Below are 18932 nucleotides of genomic sequence, written 5' to 3' on the forward strand. Positions count from 1 at the left end.
TTGGAGAAGGACTGGTGGCGGGTGATCGCCGCCAGCTGTGACGCCCTGTAACCCGTAGCCAGGGCGAGCAGAAAGACGGCACGTTGAAGGAAGTGTTCCCCCTCCATGATGGTCCCTTCGAACGTCAGGTACTGCAGAACACGATGCAAGGACCAGGCTAGGACCGGCTGACGTCTCGGCTCTCTCGAGGCGCGGATCCCCTTCATTAGAAGGTTTCGCTCCCTTTGTGGCACTCTGATGTTCATGCCGAAGCAGAGTGGATCAGCGAGGGCTGCGGAGTGAGCCGAGATCGTCGCCGGTGCCCTGTTGGTGGTGTCAGCTAGCCAAGACAGGAAGTCCAGAACTGTGCTAGCGGAGATGGTCACTATCGCGTGTCTCCGAAGGTTGGGAGGGTTGTTGGATCTGGATGACGGTCGGGACCGTAGCGAAGACGCGGTCTGTCGCTTCCTGGTCGAACAGACCACGGGAAAGGGGAGCTGCTCTCACCACGCCCCGGCGAGCTATCTCCGGGGCCGACCGCGTTGCAGACTGACGAGCTGCCAAACGAGCCGCGGTGAAGGCCCTCGCTGCTGGGGGTAGGGCTGATGACGCCATGTTGGCTGTACCCTCTGCCACGGTAGAGAGTGCCGCCAGGGTGTGTCTGCATACAGAAAACACGCGAATCAAATTAGTAGGGCGAGAAGGATCCCGATCCCCGGAGGGTGTAATAAAGTCACATCGCTCAATTGTAGAACGTATAACATATGCGAGGCCGAGGTCGTTTCCGAACGACCTCGTCCTCGGGCGCTAGTCAAGAGGCTCCGTCCTGGGTGAAGACGCTACCTGAGCGTCTCTCGCCAGGACAGGTCTGGACCCTCTGTATAGATTGAAATATCCCACTCACCTCAATTCTTCCCGCGGGAAGTCCTCAAAGCTCGTGGCGAGCGTCGTCAGCCAGTTCCTCATCATCGCGATTGCCGTGACGGTCGAGATGGTAGAGGCAAGGTCTTGTCTGGTCGAGGCCTCCGTCGTCAGCAACTTAGCCTCCGGTTCACTAAGTTGATGGGGGAGGGCGGGGTCCCTGCCCGAGTGCCATAAGCAATCGCGCAGGCCCTCCGGCGCGAAGGGTGGTGGCAGGACGACGGGGAATGATGAAGGGATATGCCGTCGAGGAGGAACCGTCTTGGGTTGGTCTTGGGCCCGCTCGAAGAGAGCAGGGATGTCTAAGGCCTTCTCCCCTTTCTCCTGCGGGAACCAGGCGTTTGGGGAGAGTGCTACCGCCGGCGAGTCCCCCGACCTGTCGACAAACATATGCCCATCAGGGTTTAAACGAGGGTTCTCCAGGAGAGCACCTAATGCGTCCAGAGTGTTAGAGGTGGAAATCCTGGAGGGCGTGGAGGCCGGGGCGGAGAGGGGTCAATCTTATATAGAACCTTAGCCCCCTCCTCGTCGTTGGCCCACTTTAGGATAACGTCATCTCTCCTCCTCCAGCCCTCCGGTAGCGAGTAGTCGGGAGACCAGGCCACTAGCTTGTGGCCTTCTCCAAACGAGTACTCCCAGGACCGGGGAAGGTCACACCATGAGAAGGGGCGGAACTCAAAAGAGTCCGTCATGGTAGGAGGATAAGGTAAAGAAGAACTGTAGTGGTCCTCCACCCCGTCCAACCCGACGGACGTCTGATTGGGGGGTTCCTCCTGAGAGGGGCCTTCTAGTCCTATACCTGTCGCCGGCACGGAGGGGCGGAGGGAAGGACCAGGAGGGAGAGTGGGAGGGGGGGCTAGAGCCGTAGGTTCAATAGGAGGTTGCTCTGGAGAGGGGTGCGTTATGATTTGCGCGGCCTGAAAGGCCGGATAATGTGATAGGGCCGATTCAAGGACGGGGCCTATCAGGGACGGAAGGAGGGCAGCCACTTGGGCAGCCAGAGTTCCCTCTCCCCTCGTTTCGTCCTCCGGCTCCCTGCCCTTGTGGGATTTACGGCGAGGAAAAGGAGAGCGAGGAAGGGAGGGTGAGTTGGGGGGAGAGGCTGTGGAGGGTGGGGACAAGCTGAGCGTCCTGGACCTCGGTGAGGCAGACCTCTTTTTCGAGCGAGATTTCCTGCCGGGTTCACGCGAGTGAACTAGGGAGGAAGACGAGTTCGTGGGGGTGCTTGACAAAGCAAGCCGTAAGGGTTTTAAGGACCCTTGATGGTCGGATGTATGGGGCTGCCGAGAGGCCTGAGGACGCTCGGGGACACCATACTCCGCAACATCAGACTCGTCCCCTTGTACTCCGAGAGGCCCAGGTTGTGCACCAACGGAAGTCTCGGAGACATAGGGAGACGGATGGCGAGGGCGAACGAGGCCCAATTCCACGCCTAACGCCGGATCCGCCCACACTAGGGGGGGGGGGGGTCGTCAGCGGATTTCAATTTCCGAGCTCTGCGCCATGCCTCCCGAAGGAGTTCGAGGGCAGCTAGCTTGGAACGGGTTTTGGGAGGAGCAGCACGAATCTCCTCAACCCGCGCTTTGCACACAACGCCAGCTTGTGAGAAACAAGGGGTATGGCGGGAGCAGAGGTCGTGGTGGCCGTCTGACGAGATCCTGGCTGTGCAGCCGGATTCCACACACAAGCGTTTGGTCTGAAAATAGAATAATGGTAATCATAGACGGGGTGTCCCAAAGGTGTCTGGACACAACACCGAAGGGGAAAAACTGCAGGAGAACAGGTAGGGCTCCCACGAGAACACGAGCACGAGCAGGAACCAGACTTACCTGCATGAGAAGAAGGTGGGTTGTTGAGTGACCGACTCGTCTGGTTCCGCGATGCTAAGTGACGGCTCAATCCGTGCAGCCGAGTAAGAAGGGAGGGGATAGGGAGGGGGAGGTGGGGTTGTAGACGCTTGCGCCACCTGCACAGAGCCGGGAATTTTAAATTTCCGATGATTTATGCGGAATGTCCAACCACACACTCCCTTCCGGAAGTGGCCATTTGGCCAGGAGTGTGGTAGGGGATTACCGCTATAGCTTCGCTGTGCAGGTTTCTTCTCAGCCGATAAGAGGGTTTCTGCCACCAGGCGATTAGGGATATCTATTTCATGGTGTCGTGGCTTTTGGAGGTCTGGGCAGGAGACTTGGTGTTGTAGACTGGGATTAATATGTGTAACCGTGAGGTTACGTAGGAATATTTTTTCTTCTTATCATCATCCAACAAAGTTAAAAAACGAGTAGGAGGCTTAGTCCTAGGGAAAAATAGAAAAAATGGAAATAATTTTAGTGGTAGGTAAACAGAAATGAGATGAAGGAGAGAAAGTTAGAAACTAAAATAATTTCAGTAGAAGAAAAAGTTTATGTAGATGTTTGTGCATGTAGGTGTGTTATTTTTGTTTGCGAAATGATTTTGTGTATATTCTATACATAGAGGGTTGTTGCCTCCAACGTGTGTGCTTACAGCCTGACAATCAATGGGCTATATACATTATAATTATTATTATTATCATCATCATTATTATCATTGTTATTATCATCATTATTATTAATATTAATATAATTGTTATTATCAGTATTGTTACTATTATTATATTACAATCACTATCATTTTCATTATTACTGTTATTACTATCAGTCTGGCCTTATTTGAAAATCCCCGTCCTCCATGACATAAATTATACATAATGAATATTTTAATGCTTTGTACAGGTTAAGCAAATAATATTACATTTAGATACTTTTTACAAAATAAGGGCTATCCTTGTATGTGATAAGTGTTGCCACAAGTTAAATAATAAACAAATAGGTAACTAGTAAATAATAATAAATTGACAGATAACTAATAACAAATGAAAATCAAGCAAATAATAATAAACAGACAATAAATAACAAAGAAATACACTAATAATATAAAATAAATGGCAGGCATTACAGCATCTTGCTTAGGTGTTTATCTAAACGAATCTTAAAGCTTCGAACTGAACTACATTGCACTGCCTCTGCAGGAAGTTTATTCCATTCATTAACTACACGGTGAGCGAAGTTGTTTCTACCTACTTCCAAATTATATATATTTTCTGACAGTTTGAGACCTTTATTTCTTGTCGGATTCTCATTCAGTGTAAAAAATTTGTCATTTTTTATGTTGTCAATTCCTTTTAGAATCTTAAAGACCTGTATCAAGTCATCTATGAGTCTACACTTTTTTAGGGAAAACAGATTCGTATGTTTTAGTCGATTTTCGTATGATTATTTTTTATATTTGGAATCAGTTGTGTGGCTCGCCGTTGTACTTTTTCCAATCTGTCAATGTTTTTAATGTGATTCGGTGACCATACCAAAAATGCATATTCCAAATGTGGACGAACTAACGATTTACATAGCTTGTTAATGAGAGATGGACTTTTAAAATCAAAAGATCGCAAAATTAGTCCTATAATTTTATTTCCTTTATCAAAGGCTACTTAGATGATTTGAGATCGTTACTGATAATTACGCTGAGATCCTTTTCACTATCCACTCATGTTAACGAATTTCCAAACTACTTGTAATCGTACTTACTGTTATGTTTACCTATGTGCATAACCTTGCAGTTATTTGTGTTAAATTTCATTAGCCACTTTTCAGACCATTGCTGTAATATATCTAAATCTTATTGAATATATAATTGATTTAAGTAATCATTTGCCATTCCACACAGCTTTGTATCATCGTCAAATTAGACAGTAGATTTTAGTTCGTGATCTATCATTTATATATAATATGGATAGAAGTGGCCCAAGAACGGAACCCTGAGGAACTCCACTTGCAACACCCTTCCATCTAGAAGTTTTTCAGTTTAAAACAACTCTTTGTTTTCGATCATTCAACCAATTTCTAGTCCAACTTAATAGACTACCACTTACTCCGTGTGAAGCTAATTTAATAAATAGTCTTGTGAGGGACGGTATCAAAAGCTTTTGCAAAGTCTAGATATATTAAATTATATTGTTTCTTCTATCATAATTCGAGATAGCTGTGTTGTAGAATTCGAGTAAATTAGTCATACAAGAATGTTTCTATCTGAATCCATGCTGGCTATCATTTATCAAACAGTTACTTTCTAATTTATATTCGAAAGCTCCTGGCCGCACGTAAAACCAGTTCAGTTTTACCTTACATATAAAGGAGACGAACTCACGAATATTTTTTTCTTCTCACCATAGCTCACAGCTACTACAATGTCATTGGCCAGGAGTGTGATGTGAGAGGGATACCATAGGAAACTCACGGAGGTTGTGACCAGCTGTGAGTCACAAGTGCTCAAACTGCTGTTTCTGGTTTGTGTCAACAAAGTAACAGCATCTAAGAATCCGTTTGGATTATAATATGTTTTGTTAAGTTGGGGAGTCGAAGGCCTGTCCAACCCTCTTCCAGTGGATCCATAATTTGGGGAAACACAACCAGCGCTGCCATATCCCTAAAGGGAGCCGTCAGTATAGGGTAACACAAGGAGGGAAGATGGTGCATAAAGATACTGAACAAAAAGGGACTATGAACCTGTAGGGTACCGAGCTCAAATTTCTTGGTGAGGTTACACGCTCTACTAGTACCAGTATTCCACACAACCCCCTACTCCCTCCAGTCTGAAGATTTTACCTACCTTAAAAGTGTAGAAGAACCTTCTGTACAAACTCAGTCTTTTCCTCCCTTTATCCAACTTAAAATTTTCAACTATTCCACTCCAAGAAAACATCAAACTTCCAGGAGAGACCATAGGTGTCATGGAGTTCATTAACTATACCACACCAGTAAAGTTCCCACCACAAAAATGTCAAAAAATCACCTCCCCCCAACACACAGAAGCGAGGTAGCCAGACAAGGTAAACCATTTGTTTCAATTTTGAATATACCTTTGCTCCTTGTGGATGAAAGGCCATCCCTGTTCCTGACCCACTGCCTGGTCCAGAAGCAATGCAACAAAACACAGCATCTCCATAGCAAGGCTTCACTTACTTGGCGACCCTCCCACCTCTTCCCCTCACAACTAGAGAAGCCAAGGAGAAATCCCTTTGGGTTGTGTCAGTTCATCATCCATTCTCCACTCACGCCTATCTCCTGCCTTCTTCCTTCACTGCTCAACAGTTATTTCCCTTTTACCTAAGGCCCCCTTCACCCCATTACCAGTCTTCTTCTTGATTTCACTCTATCCACCACTGCTTTCCAATATTTTTGCTAATATTCATTCATTCATTCTTTCCATTAACCCAAACTATTCCAGTATTCTTTGATCAACCCTATCTGCCAGTTCCCTTCCCACTCTTGCTCTCTGCCTCACCTCATTTCTCACTCCTTCCATCCTTGTGAACCCCAACATGCTTCTCAAACACATAAAAAAAAAAAAAAAAAAATGTAGTCATTTACCCCCTTAAACAGCAATGACAAACTAAACGTACATACATATACCAGAGGCTTTTTCTCCCTTATAAGGGAAGTAGCCAAAAAACAAAGGCATAAAATCCACCCATTCCATCCCTGCATATTCCACTCCCATTTACCCCCTCCCTCCCTTTTATCTTGGCTCCTCCTGGATGACGGGTTCATCCCTGCATCTTGCCCATTGCCCTGGGTCAGAAGCAGTGTCGCAAGACGCAGCACATCCACAGCAAAGCCACTTCATTTAATCGGCGACCCCCCTCTCCGTCCCTTCACACAGAAAAAGAGAAAACGGGGAGAAATTCCTTCAGGCTACGTCAAGTTGTTTTTGACGCACATTCCCTCACCCATCACCCTCACCTCTCCATTCCCTCATGCAGAAAAAGAGAAGATGGGGAGAAATTCCTTTGGGTTGCATCAAATTATCATTCACATATTTTCACTCACCTCCTCATCTCCAACCCACTCCCTTTTATGTATCACAGCATCATTCATACACAACCATTCTCCACTCACCCCTATCTTCTGTCTTCTCCCGTCCTTCCTCAACAGACATTCCTCTCTTTCACAGTGCCCCTTTTACCTCATCCATCCATCTCACCCTTGGTCGCCCCCTCATATTCACATATCCCATCTCTGGCTTCCACACCTCCTTTACTAATCTTTCTTCACTCATTCTTTCCATGTGTCCAAACCATACCCGTACTCTTTCATCAACCCTATCTCCTAACTCCTTTCCACTCCCGTTCTCCTCCTCGTTTTTCATTCTATCCAGCCTAGTAACCCCTATCATACTTCTCAGGTACCTCATCTCAAAAACATTCAAACTCCTCCTCTCCTATGTTCCATGTGCTGTCGGCACAATCACTCCTTCATACAATCTCCTCTTAGCATCCATTCCCAAATGTCTATTTCTCATTACAATTTTTAATCCCCCAATGCATTTACTCGCTTTTCTCAATCTACGTTCTACCTCCACTTCCTCCAGTCTCTATCCCTTAATACTCACCTCCAGTCTGGTGTCACTCTCCCCACATTTATCTTCAACTTCCTTCTTTCACACACCCTCCCAAACTTTGTCACTAACTTCCTCAATCCCTACTCTGATCCTGCCACAAGCGCAGTGTCAATAGCAAACAACAACTGTCTTATGTCCCACTTTTCTCCATTTTCTTTTACCATCTCCAATTCCCGATCCATTACCGTTGCTTTTACCTCTCGCACCACCCCATCCATGTATAAATTGAACAGCCAAGGCGACATAACACATCCCTGGTGAAATCCCACTTTTATTACCACAACCACTCGCTCTCTCCATTTCTGATTCTAACACAGGCTCTACTACTCTCGTAAAAAACTTGACTGCTCTTAACAGTTTTACTCCTATCCCATATATCTGCAATACTTCCCACAGTACCTTCCTATCTATCTTGTCATAAGTCTTTTCCAAAAATCATAAAGGCCCGAACAAAACCCATATCTTTCCCTAAGCTTCCCAACTACACTTAACAAACTGATCCTTATGAAACTAGTACACCCACACTTGTCCCCTTTTCCCTTGTAAAGTGGAACTATACAGGCACCCCTCCAGTCCTCCGGCACTCTGCCCTCTTTTAAACAAACATTAAATAACCTCACCAGCCAGTCCACCATCACTGTACCTCCCTTTTTTAGGCATTCTACATGACACCCATCCAACCCAGGTGCCTTATCTGCTCTCATCATCTTCACAACTGCTCTCACCTCATATTTCCTTATTTCTCCTCCATTTTCCTCACTCATCACTCTCATTTTCTTAGCGCTTCCCATTGCAACTACCTCTCCCCATCCTCCTTCACATTTAGTAACTCCCTGAAATACTCTGCCCATCTTCCTCTTACTACCCTCTCTTCTATTATCATCTCTCCACCTGCACCTTTTACCTTTTCTTCTCTACTTGATTCGCCTCCTCTTCCTCTCTTAATTTCTTTCCAAAGCATATCTTTATTACTTTAAAAAATGGCCACCTTTATCTCATGCTTTATTCCTCTTGTCTTTGTACCTCTCATGATTCTCTCGTCCTGCTTTGTAACAAATCTGTGAGTGCTTGCTTCTTCTCTTCTACAATTGTAAGAGACTGGTAGAGAGACGTAGGTAGAAAGAGGGGTAGATGGTGAGGGTTTCATTTTTATGAGTTGGGTGCTTGGTAAACAACGGTTCGTAAGCGAGCAGTTGTATAAGTTCGCTCTCCGCTTGGAGTAATAAAAATGGCCGGGGGCCTGATACCAATTGATGACGTGTATATGTTTTGCTGACATGTAACCTAATTAAGTTATGCAGAGACTCGAGATTGCATATAGACTTGTAACAATGAATCTGATTTGAGAAAGGGTGGAGAAAATTCAGTTTGTTCACTATTGTAAGATCACGCCCTTAGGGGAGGATCTTAAATAGAAAGTTAATTATCATTGGACTAAGGAAATCATGACGTCACCGCAGAACTTACCTGGGACGTAATAATATGTGTTCTCATGAGATTTAGAGATTAACTGGGGGAAGCACGCAGTATAACCGGTATTTAAGAAAAATATACAAACATTCCATTCCCATTTGTTTGAAGCACATTATAAATAAATTGAAAAGAAGAGGAATACTTGTAGGGACAGGGCCTACCGACAAAATATCTATAAATTAGTACAGAAAAATAAATAACAAGAGAAAGGTGGGTAAAAGTGAAGAAAGGGGGAGTGACTAAAGACAGTGGTGAAATTTTAAGAGACGTACGAAACCAAAGTAAACTCGCAAAAGTGGCGGCTTAGAGTGGCGGCATGGTGGGATGAAACCAACGCTACTAAAGAATACTACATCTAAAGGACTTAGTACAAGATACGGTTACGAGACTGGTGTATCAAACTACAAGCAACTACAGGACCACCCACTGCACACGACCACGCAGTGCACACAATCACGCAGTGCACACAGTGCTCAACAGGATTTAGTTTCTCTATGCAATGCCTTTCGACATGCCATTGCCTTGCCGTGTGAATCCCTAGGTTCTACTGACCTCATTCACCATCACATCCCCCTTCGCGATGGCTCCAAACCTTGTTACATTCCGGTTACAGAATGCCGCACAGTAAACGTAAAATTGTGGGCAAGCTCATTGCAGACATGCTTACCCAAGATATTATTGAGCTCTCCATTTCTGAATGGAATTTCCCCTTGTTGTACGCAAACCAGATGGTACTTTCCGTCCTGTTGTAGATTTCTGAGAACTAAACAAGATCACCATTCCAGAACGAAAACCTATTCCTGTCTTACAGGAAATTTTACATTCTGTTCGTCAGAATAATACTGTCTTTTCAACTTTAGACCTAATGTCCGGCTACATCCAGATTCCTCTTACTCCAGAAAGCCGACCCCTGACAGCCTTCTCAACACCTTCTGGTCATTTTCAATTCAAACGCTTAGTTATGGGTCTAACCTCTGCTCCTTCTGTCTTCACAAGACTTATGCATACTGTTCTTGATGGCTTACTTGGTGATAATGTCTTTATGTATTTGGATAACATCATAGTAGCTTCTAAGTCAATACCAGAACACCTTTAAACCCTTCAATAGGTATTTTCTCGTTTTGCTGATGCCAACCTCAAACTCAAGTTGAGCAAATACTCTTACCTTAAGAAAGAAATTTGTTTTCTTGGTCATGTCCTCACTTCTCATGGCATTCTTACTGTTCCTGATAAAGTCAAAGCTGTTGCTCACTTCCCTCGTCCCACAGACGTTGAGTACCTTCGCTCATTTCTTGGACTTACGGGATATTACCAAAGGTAAATTCGCAATTATTCTTCTATTGCAGCTCCTCTTACTTTGCTGCTAAAGAAAGATGTTCCTTTTCACTGGTCGTCTGCCCAGGAACAAGCTTTTGCAGACTTAAGGAATGCCCTTACTACTGCTCCTGTCTTAACTTTTCCTGACTATAACTTACCTTTCATTTTCTACACTGATGCTTCTTTCCAGGGTCTTGGTGCTGTCCTTATGCAAGAACAAGGCACACACCTTCGTCCCATTGCCTTTGCCAGCAGACTCCACAAAGCTGAACGTAACTATTCTGTTACCGAAATTGAAGCTTTAGCGGTTATTTATGCTCTTCGACATTTTAAAGAAATTATCCTTGGCTACCCTGTCACATTCCATACAGGCCACCAGGCGCTTCTTCAGCTTTTAAAAGGCAACTTTCCATCTTCTAATACGAGTATTGTGTTGCATCGTACATTTGGCAGCCGATACTGCGCGCGAGATTTTGACTCATACTGAAGTGGTTAATAGTTTCCAAAATAGCGGCTGAGTATTTTAAGAAATTACATTTAGTATTATCAAGACTAATTGAAGCAGGGTTTGAAAGTAAAAATGTAAGTTTTTGCAGGACAATGTGTCATTTATTTGGGGCATAGGATAGACAAACATGGACTTAGTACAATGATCAAAGGTAGGAGCAGTAAAGAACTATCCAGTTCCAGATAATGTAGAACAAGTTAGAATTTTCTTGGGACAGAGTATTATAGGAAATTTATCAAGAGTTGTGCAGACATAGTTAATCCATTAAGTTCTTTGTTCAGGAAAGAATCAAATTTTATTTGGAGACCTGCACAATAACAAGCTTTTGACAAGTTGAAAGATAAACTTACTAGTTCTCCAGTTCTCATATTTCCTGATTATGGTGAGGAGTTCATTCTTTGTACCGGTGCGTCTGACATAGTGTTAGGAAGCATACTGATCCAAGAGAGATGGAAATTGAATCTGATAGCTTTCACATCGAGACTTTGTAATAGTGCAGAGAGAAACTACTCCATTACAGAGAGAGAAACATTAGAAGTGATATATCCATTAGAAAGTTTTAGAGACATACCGGTAATAATGGGATACCCAGTGTGGACTGACCATACAGCTATCCAGAACTTAATCAAGCATAAGAATCTTAGGGGCAGATTAGCCAGATGGCATACTACACTTCAGTATTATGAGGTTAAGTTTGAATAAGTTCCAAGTAGAAAGAATGTTGCAGCAGATGCACTATCTAGAAACATTAGCCAACCAATGTCAGGTTTGTTCAATTCCATCTGCAGTATAGACGAACTAATAACATTAGATGAGAAAATGATAATAAGGGAACAAAGAGAAGATAAAACTTGAGAAAAAGCCCAGAATTTGATGAAACCAAAAAACTACAAAAAGGGCAAAATATAGAGGAATTTAATTTGAACAAAGGACTTTTGTATAGGGAAACAGTTGTAAGTGGGAAGGATATTTCTAGGGTCCCAGTGAACCAGTTGGTAATTCCACAAGCTCTTGTACAAGAGGTATGGAAAGGATAAAACTTATGGACAAGCACAACTTAAACACTTTTGTTCAGGTGTGAAGAAAGACATATATGCTTATATAGAAAATTGCTTGAAATGTGCTGAGAGCTAGGGAAAGAGTTCACATAGATACACTGGAGTTACCTAAGTCTGAAAATTTATATTAATATGTATTTGTTGCCATTGATATCTTTCAAGATTTTGTATTTTACAACCCGTACTAAATAAGAGAGTTGAAACAATTGCTTCAGTAATCTATGATCAGATAATCTGTAATTTCACTACTCTTAAGATCTTAGTTTCAGACAATGGTACTGAATTTGATAACAAAATCTTGGTAGAATTATGTATGTTATTTAAGATAAATATTCAGGTAAATCATTCTCAGAACAATGGAGTTATCTTAAAGGTTTGATGAGCCCACATAGTATAATTTGGGATAGCTGGATTCCTTGTGTTAAAGGTGCCCTAAACAACCAAATTAATACAGCTACAGGAGAAACACCCCATTTTATTAATCTTAGGAAGAAAAAAAATTTCCATATGAAATCTTGATTGTAGAACAAAAGCCATTATATATAATATAGATGATTATATCTTAAATACGATACATGCATTTCAAGCTATACACATGAAAGACTATACACAAGAGATGAAGAAGCAACAACACAAAATAGCACATAAAATAGAATTACAAATAGGAGATTTGGTCATGGCCAAAATACATACCATCAAAAATAAACTTTCACCAAGATACTCAGGTCCATATAGAATACAGTAATTGATTTTGCAGGTGGAAATAGAAACAAGATATTGCACTTAGAAACTGGGAAGTGTCAGTTAGACATGTAGATTATTTAAAAACGACTAAGATAGAACTTGATAATGATGATAATTGTGACACTAAGGATTGTACAACAATAACTCTTTTTCAGGGAGAAGAAACACAATGTATTAATTATATTAGGGAATCTGTAAGTGGGAATTGTGTATTAATACTGACAATTTTTACAGATGGATTAATTTTATTAATGTGTAAGTACAGTAATGCCTTGGATTGGAATCCTGTTCGACGTGGAGCCTTGGTACAGCATCAGGGAAACCTGATAATGGTAGACCATATCCTGAGTATAGGTTTAAATTATAAAGAACATATCATTAATAAAGGATAATGTTGACTCCATGCAAGTGAATTTAAATACAATTAAGGAGAACATCTCCAATAAAAATGTTCAAAGTAAACTTGGAAGTAAGGTGAGATAGAGTAAAATTTATCTCAGATTCAAATTTCAAAAGAAATGGTAGGCGAAAGAAAAGGTTGATTTAAAGATTTCCATGAATAGATTGAATGAGAAAGTAGCAAGAATTGATAATTTACAAACAAGTGTAGATAACATAGGGAATTTGATCTCTGAAATTACAGATAATTTAGAGAAACTCAGCATTAAACAGTTTGAACAAGAGAACTCCCTACTTGTTTTCTTACTACTTGATGCGATGCATTTGAAAATAACTGAGATGCAATCTCAGCTGCAATCCTTTGTGGAACACTTAGTTTTAGCAAAGTCTAGTCAAGTTACGTCCTTTCTTCTCCCATTACCTCAGTTTATTAACATTATATTACCCTTTGTTAACTGCATATTTAAATGTCTCTTCAATAATAAGAGAAGTTCCTTTCTCTTCTCACTTTAGACTTAACTTGTACAACCTGATACCCTTCCCAATGAAGATGACATACCACTTGTAAATCCACTTAATTACATCCTTTCTCTAGACAACTTGAAGGCGAGTACAATCTCTAATGATAAACTTAAAAGTTGTAAGATCACTAATAGGAATCTTTACCTCTGTCACTCTTCATTTTTTGTGTTCCGTGAAGCACTGAAAAATTCTTGTGAAGCTTCACTTGTTAGAAATGTGTCCGTGATGAATCATTGTCATTACAAAAAGATTGTGCTAAACCAGTTTCTCATAGTAACATGGGAGGTTCCCATTATCTATTTTTCCCAAACAAGACAAGAGTTTCAATCATTTGTCCAAATTTAAATCCAAAAATGGAATCGGTTGAGGATGCTAATTCAGTTTTTCACAACTGTGAAATCGTGTAGGCACTTTCCACTATTACTAACACCCTTAATACTGTGTATTTGACCAACGTAACATACTTCACAAACATCAGTATCACATTGTCCGATAACTCTCCACCTTTGTATATTAGGAAAACACCAACATTAAGATCTTCCTCAAACAATTCCTCAAGCAATTATATAGTTATTATTTTCAGTATCCTCGTTTCTTCAGTAGTAGTTACTGCCTTAAACACATTTGTAATATTCAGGAAGATGAAGACATTAAATACTATTCGTCACTTACCAGCATGGATTGTTTTGTTTTTAGGATTGTTTAAGGGTCAGTAGGTATTTGGTGTTACATTTGTATATGTTAGAGTAGATGCATTTTTGGGTTACCATTAGTTAACATCCATTGAAGGATATTTCTTTTAACCTTGTTTAGCCAGTTTATGCTGAAATATTTTAATAACTAATTTAGCCCCATGTATATGATATATGAAATATTAAATTCCATGATAATGTAGTATGCCAAAGCCCTGTAAGAGGGTAGTAGAAAATGGTTGGTCGGGATGACCAAGCGGTAGCTGCCGAGCCCTGTAAGAGGTTAGAAGACGTAGGTAGAAAGAGAATTAGATGGTGAGGGTTTAATTTTTATGAGTTGGGTGTTTGGTAAACAACAGTTCGTAAGCGAGCGGTTGTAAAGTTCGCTCTCCGCTTGGTGTAATAGAAATGGCCGAGGGCCTGAAACCCATTGATGGCATGTATATGTTTTCCTGACATGTAACCTAAGTTTTGACCAGCGGCGCGTCACCACAACTGTTTGATGATTGCCAGCATGGATTCAGACAGAAACAGTCTTGCGTGACTTACTCGAATCAACACAGTCATCTCGAATGATAAAAAAGAAACAATTTATATTTGATATATCTAGAATTCTGCAAAAGCTTTTAACACTGTCCCCCACGAAAGACTATTCATTAAATTAGCTTTACATGTAATAAATGGTGGAGTTCCTCAGGGTTCATTCCTGGCCCACTTCTATTCATAGTATAAATGATAAAAGACCACGGACTGAAATCTATTGTTTCCAAATTTGCTGGTGATAAAAACTGCACAATGGCAAATGATCACTATAACTAGATACTCAAGAATATTCAGATGAACTACAGTAATGGTCTGAAAAGTGGCTAATAATTAATTAACACGAGCAAATGCAAGGTTATGCACACAGGTAAAAATAACAATAAGTACGATTACAAGTTATTTGGAAATTCGTTAACACGAGTGGATAGTGAATAGGATCTCAGCGTAATTATCAGTAATTATCTTAAATGATCTAAACCGTGTATTTCAGTCTCTGGGAACGCAAATAAGACTCTAGGACTGATTGCAAAACATTTTTACTTCGAAAGTACATCTCTCATAATAAATCGTTGTCGATAGGTTCGAATAGTATATATACTCAGGAATTTGAGAAGGCGAGAGCAAAACACACATCAACACCAACTAAGATGTCTTTAATCGGATTAACACAGGACAGCTATCCTAGCTAGATTACAATATAAATATATATGTATATATATATATATATATATATATATATATATATATATATATATATATATATATATGTGTGTGTGTGTGTGTGTGTGTGTGTGTGTGTGTGTGTGTGTGTGTGTGTGTGTGTGTGTGTGTATTCACCTCGGATCTGCTGCAGCCTCTTTTCGAGACAGCCAGACACCACCCTACGGCAGTGAGCTCAGAGCTCATTATTAGCAGATCTCTGGGTAGGTCTGAGACCACTCACACTCCACACACCGGGAATACAAGGTCACAACTCCTTGTGTGTGTGTGTGTGTGTGTGTGTGTGTGTGTGTGTGTGTGTGTGTGTGTGTGTGTGTGTGTGTGTGTGTGTGTGTGTGTGTGTGTGTGTGTGTGTGTGTGTGTTTATAACTTTTTGTGGGAGAGGAAAAATGTCAGTAAAAAATTAAAAGATAGTAGTGTATAAAAGAGGGCTATTACCAAATGCGCTTTTTCGTGAGCGATTAGGGGCGGTTTGTGGTCGTGGCTAGGAAGAAATGGGCAGGGAACTTGGACGGCGGCGCCGACGCCTGGGATTAAAATAACCAAAAGTTGAGAAAATGGTAGGAGGCGTAGTAGTAGAGGAAGGTTGAAAAACGGAAAAATCTTTAGTGGGAGGTAAACTAAAATGAGAAGATGCAGTATAAGAGAAAGTTAGAAAGGAAGCGAATTTTAGTCGAAGAAAAGGTACGTGTAGATGTTTGTGCGTGGGGCGTGGCTATGTTCGTGAGAGGTGCGTGTATGTATCTTACGGGGAGTGAGTAGAGTTCACTTCCCGCGTGTGGCGGTGCTGATTAACCCCAGCTAGGTATCGCGGTCCTGATTAGCCCCAGGTTGGGCATGGGAGGTCCTCTTTAGCCCCAGGTTGGGCTTGAGCGTTGAGTGAACGATATCCGAAGCGTAGTCAGGAGAGTGGATCCAATGGCGGTGCGAGTGTTGTTTTATCTTTCTCCTTCCAAACACAACTCTGAAAGCAGAGAATTACGTGACTTGGGAATTGTGTGTAAATGTCAGAAGTGTAAACCCGCTCGCCAGCGTCAGCGAAAAGGCCAGGCATGGCTGCGGGCCGGTCGACAAGAGAGGCTCCCCAATTCCTCTCCCACGACCAGCCGGCGAAGAGTTATGGGCTCCGAATCAGAGTTGGATTAAGGGCCTCTGCTAAGCCAGCGAGCAAGTGTGCGTATATCTCTTTTCTTTCAGAGAATTACGTGACTTGGGAAATGTATTTTTCTTTGGTGTAAACCCGCCTGCCGACATCAACGAAGAGGTCAGCCTTGTGCCAGACCGGCAGCAGCAAAGGAGAAAAGTCTCCTCGCTGCCACCGGCCAGCGAAGATCGATGGACGCTGTTGAGTGATCTGGAACGAGAGAGTGACGTCTGACCTCTGCGAGCGCTGTGTTGTATGTCCCAGTTCCTTCGTGCCCTCCCTCTGTAGATCTGGAAGGGGGGAGGGGACGGTGAGGAGGGACGAACTGCGCCTGCGCGAGCAGCAGTGACCGCGAATTTCCCGGTCTAGTTGGCGGCCCTGGGAAGGTATGACCCCGCGCTATGGTCAACCTTTTGACCTGGTCAGGTGACTGACCGCGATGACCGGATCCTTGCTTCCAACTTGGTCCATCCACGTGGTCAGCGTGTGGTCGAAATGTCCCACGCTGACAATCGTTAATTCGTCCACATTTGGGATATGCTGTATATGGTCACCAAATCTCATTAGACACTGACAGATTGGAAAAACTAAAACGGCGAGCTACAAAGCAGATTCCAAACATAAAAAATAAGTACGAAAATAGACTAAAACATTAATTCATTTCCACTAAAACAGAAGAAAGATGGATGTGCTGGCTTTGAGTGAAACTAAAATGAAAGGGAAGGGCGAGTGTGAGTTTGGGAGTGTAGCTGGGAGGTACTCAGGAGTGAAGAGGGGACGACGGAGAGAAGGGGTGACTATACTAGTAAGTAAAGAGATAAGTAAGCGTGTAGTGGAGTGAAAGGTTTCATCAAGGTTGATGTGGATGAAGGTGAAGCTGGGGATATGTGGGTTTTTGTAAGTGCGTATGGGCCTGGTAGTGAGAAGACCGTAGAGGAAAGGGAGGCTTTTAGGGTAGATATAAATGAGTGCATAGAGGGATTAGGGAGAAATGTCAATGTAGTTGTATTGGGAGACCTTAATGCTAGGGTAGGAAACGAACCAATAGACGGAGTGATTGGGAAGTATAGAGTTCCAGGTAAAAATCGTAGTGGAGAATTGATGGTGGAGATGTGCCTTGAAAGAGAGTTGATGATAGCAAATACAGTGTTTCGGAAGAAAGTCAAGCATAAGTACACATGGGAGAGGGTGGTGGATGAAAGGGTGGCAGGTAGAGCGTTAATGGACTATATAGTGGTGACCAGGAGTATGGTAGGAAGAGTTAAGGATGTACATGTTCTAAGGGGGGAGAGTGGGGGAATATCAGATAATTTTCTGGTGGGAGGTAAATTGAGAGTGGAGAATAGGTGGAGAAAGAGGAAAAGGGCAGAAGGTAGGGAGGTACTTCGAGTGAACTGCTTAAATGAGAAAAAAAAGGAGAATGAGTATAAGAAGAAGCTGAGAGAGGAGTGGGAGGGAAGGATAGAGTAGAACTAGGAGTGGAGGAGGAATGGGGATGGTTCAAGGAAGGAGTCATAAGGTGTGCAAAGATGGTGTGTGGAACAAGGAGGGCGGGAGGAAATAGAAGGAAGGATATTGAGTGGTGGGATGAGGAAGCAAAGAAGGGTGTAGAAGAGAAGAAACAGGCATTCATAGATTGGCTACAAAATAGGACGAGGGAATCGTATGAGAGGTACAAAGTAAAGAGAAAGGAAGTTAAGCATAATATAAAGGAAGCAAAGAGGAGAGCAGATGTGAGATGGGGTAAGAGTATGACAGAAAATTTTGAAAGTACTAAAAAGATGTTTTGGAAAGAAATTAAAAGAGGAAGAGGAGGCGAATCAAGTAGAGAAGAAAAGGTAAAAGGTGCAGATGGAGAGATGATAATGGAAGAGAAGGCAGTGAGAGGAAGGTGGGCAGAGTATTTTAGGGAGTTACTAAATGTGAAGGAGGATAGGGAGGGAAAGGTAGTTGCAGTGGGAAGAGCTAAGAAAATGTGTGAGAAAAATGGAGGAGAAATAGGGAAAGATGAAGTGAAAGCAGCTGTTAAGATGATGAGAGCAGGTAAGGCACCTGGACCTGGGTTGGATGGATGCCATGCAGAATGTCTGAAGAAAGGAGATACAGTTGTGGTGGACTGGCTGGTGAGGTTATTTAATGCTTGTTTAAGAGAGGGTACTTGGGCGTCATCTTTCAAAAAGATGCTCGCTGGACCAGTCAGGTCCAACAAGCCATAAACAATGCCAGACGTGCCCTCAACCTCATTGGGGCCGTCCGACACGAACCATGGGGCCAGCGCAAAGAAACAGTCATCCACCTCACCCAGAGTCCAGTCTGCTCCCGGCATCTGTTTAGCGCACAAGCTTTGCACGACCTGCCGATGTCGGCCATCCGTCGCATGGCTACAGTCGAGTGCCAAGCACTTAAAACTAGGACTCGGCCTCCCGCAGTCAGTC

General features: G+C 42.8%; 1 protein-coding gene across 1 annotated transcript; it reads right to left on the reverse strand.

Annotated features, from left to right (window-relative positions):
- Positions 1-348: 348 nt before the first annotated feature.
- On the reverse strand, positions 349-1305 carry LOC143033728 (uncharacterized). Its single transcript, XM_076199212.1, has 2 exons — positions 884-1305; positions 349-640 (listed from the first exon to the last, which is right to left on the reverse strand). The coding sequence occupies exons 1-2, from the start codon at positions 1288-1290 to the stop codon at positions 349-351; spliced, it is 699 nt and encodes a 232-aa protein (XP_076055327.1). The 5' UTR covers positions 1291-1305.
- Positions 1306-18932: the final 17627 nt, after the last annotated feature.

The sequence above is a fragment of the Oratosquilla oratoria genome, chromosome 16 (genome assembly GCF_046742065.1).
Source record: "Oratosquilla oratoria isolate Oo_2021 chromosome 16, ASM4674206v1, whole genome shotgun sequence".
Classification (NCBI taxonomy): Eukaryota; Metazoa; Arthropoda; class Malacostraca; order Stomatopoda; family Squillidae; genus Oratosquilla; species Oratosquilla oratoria.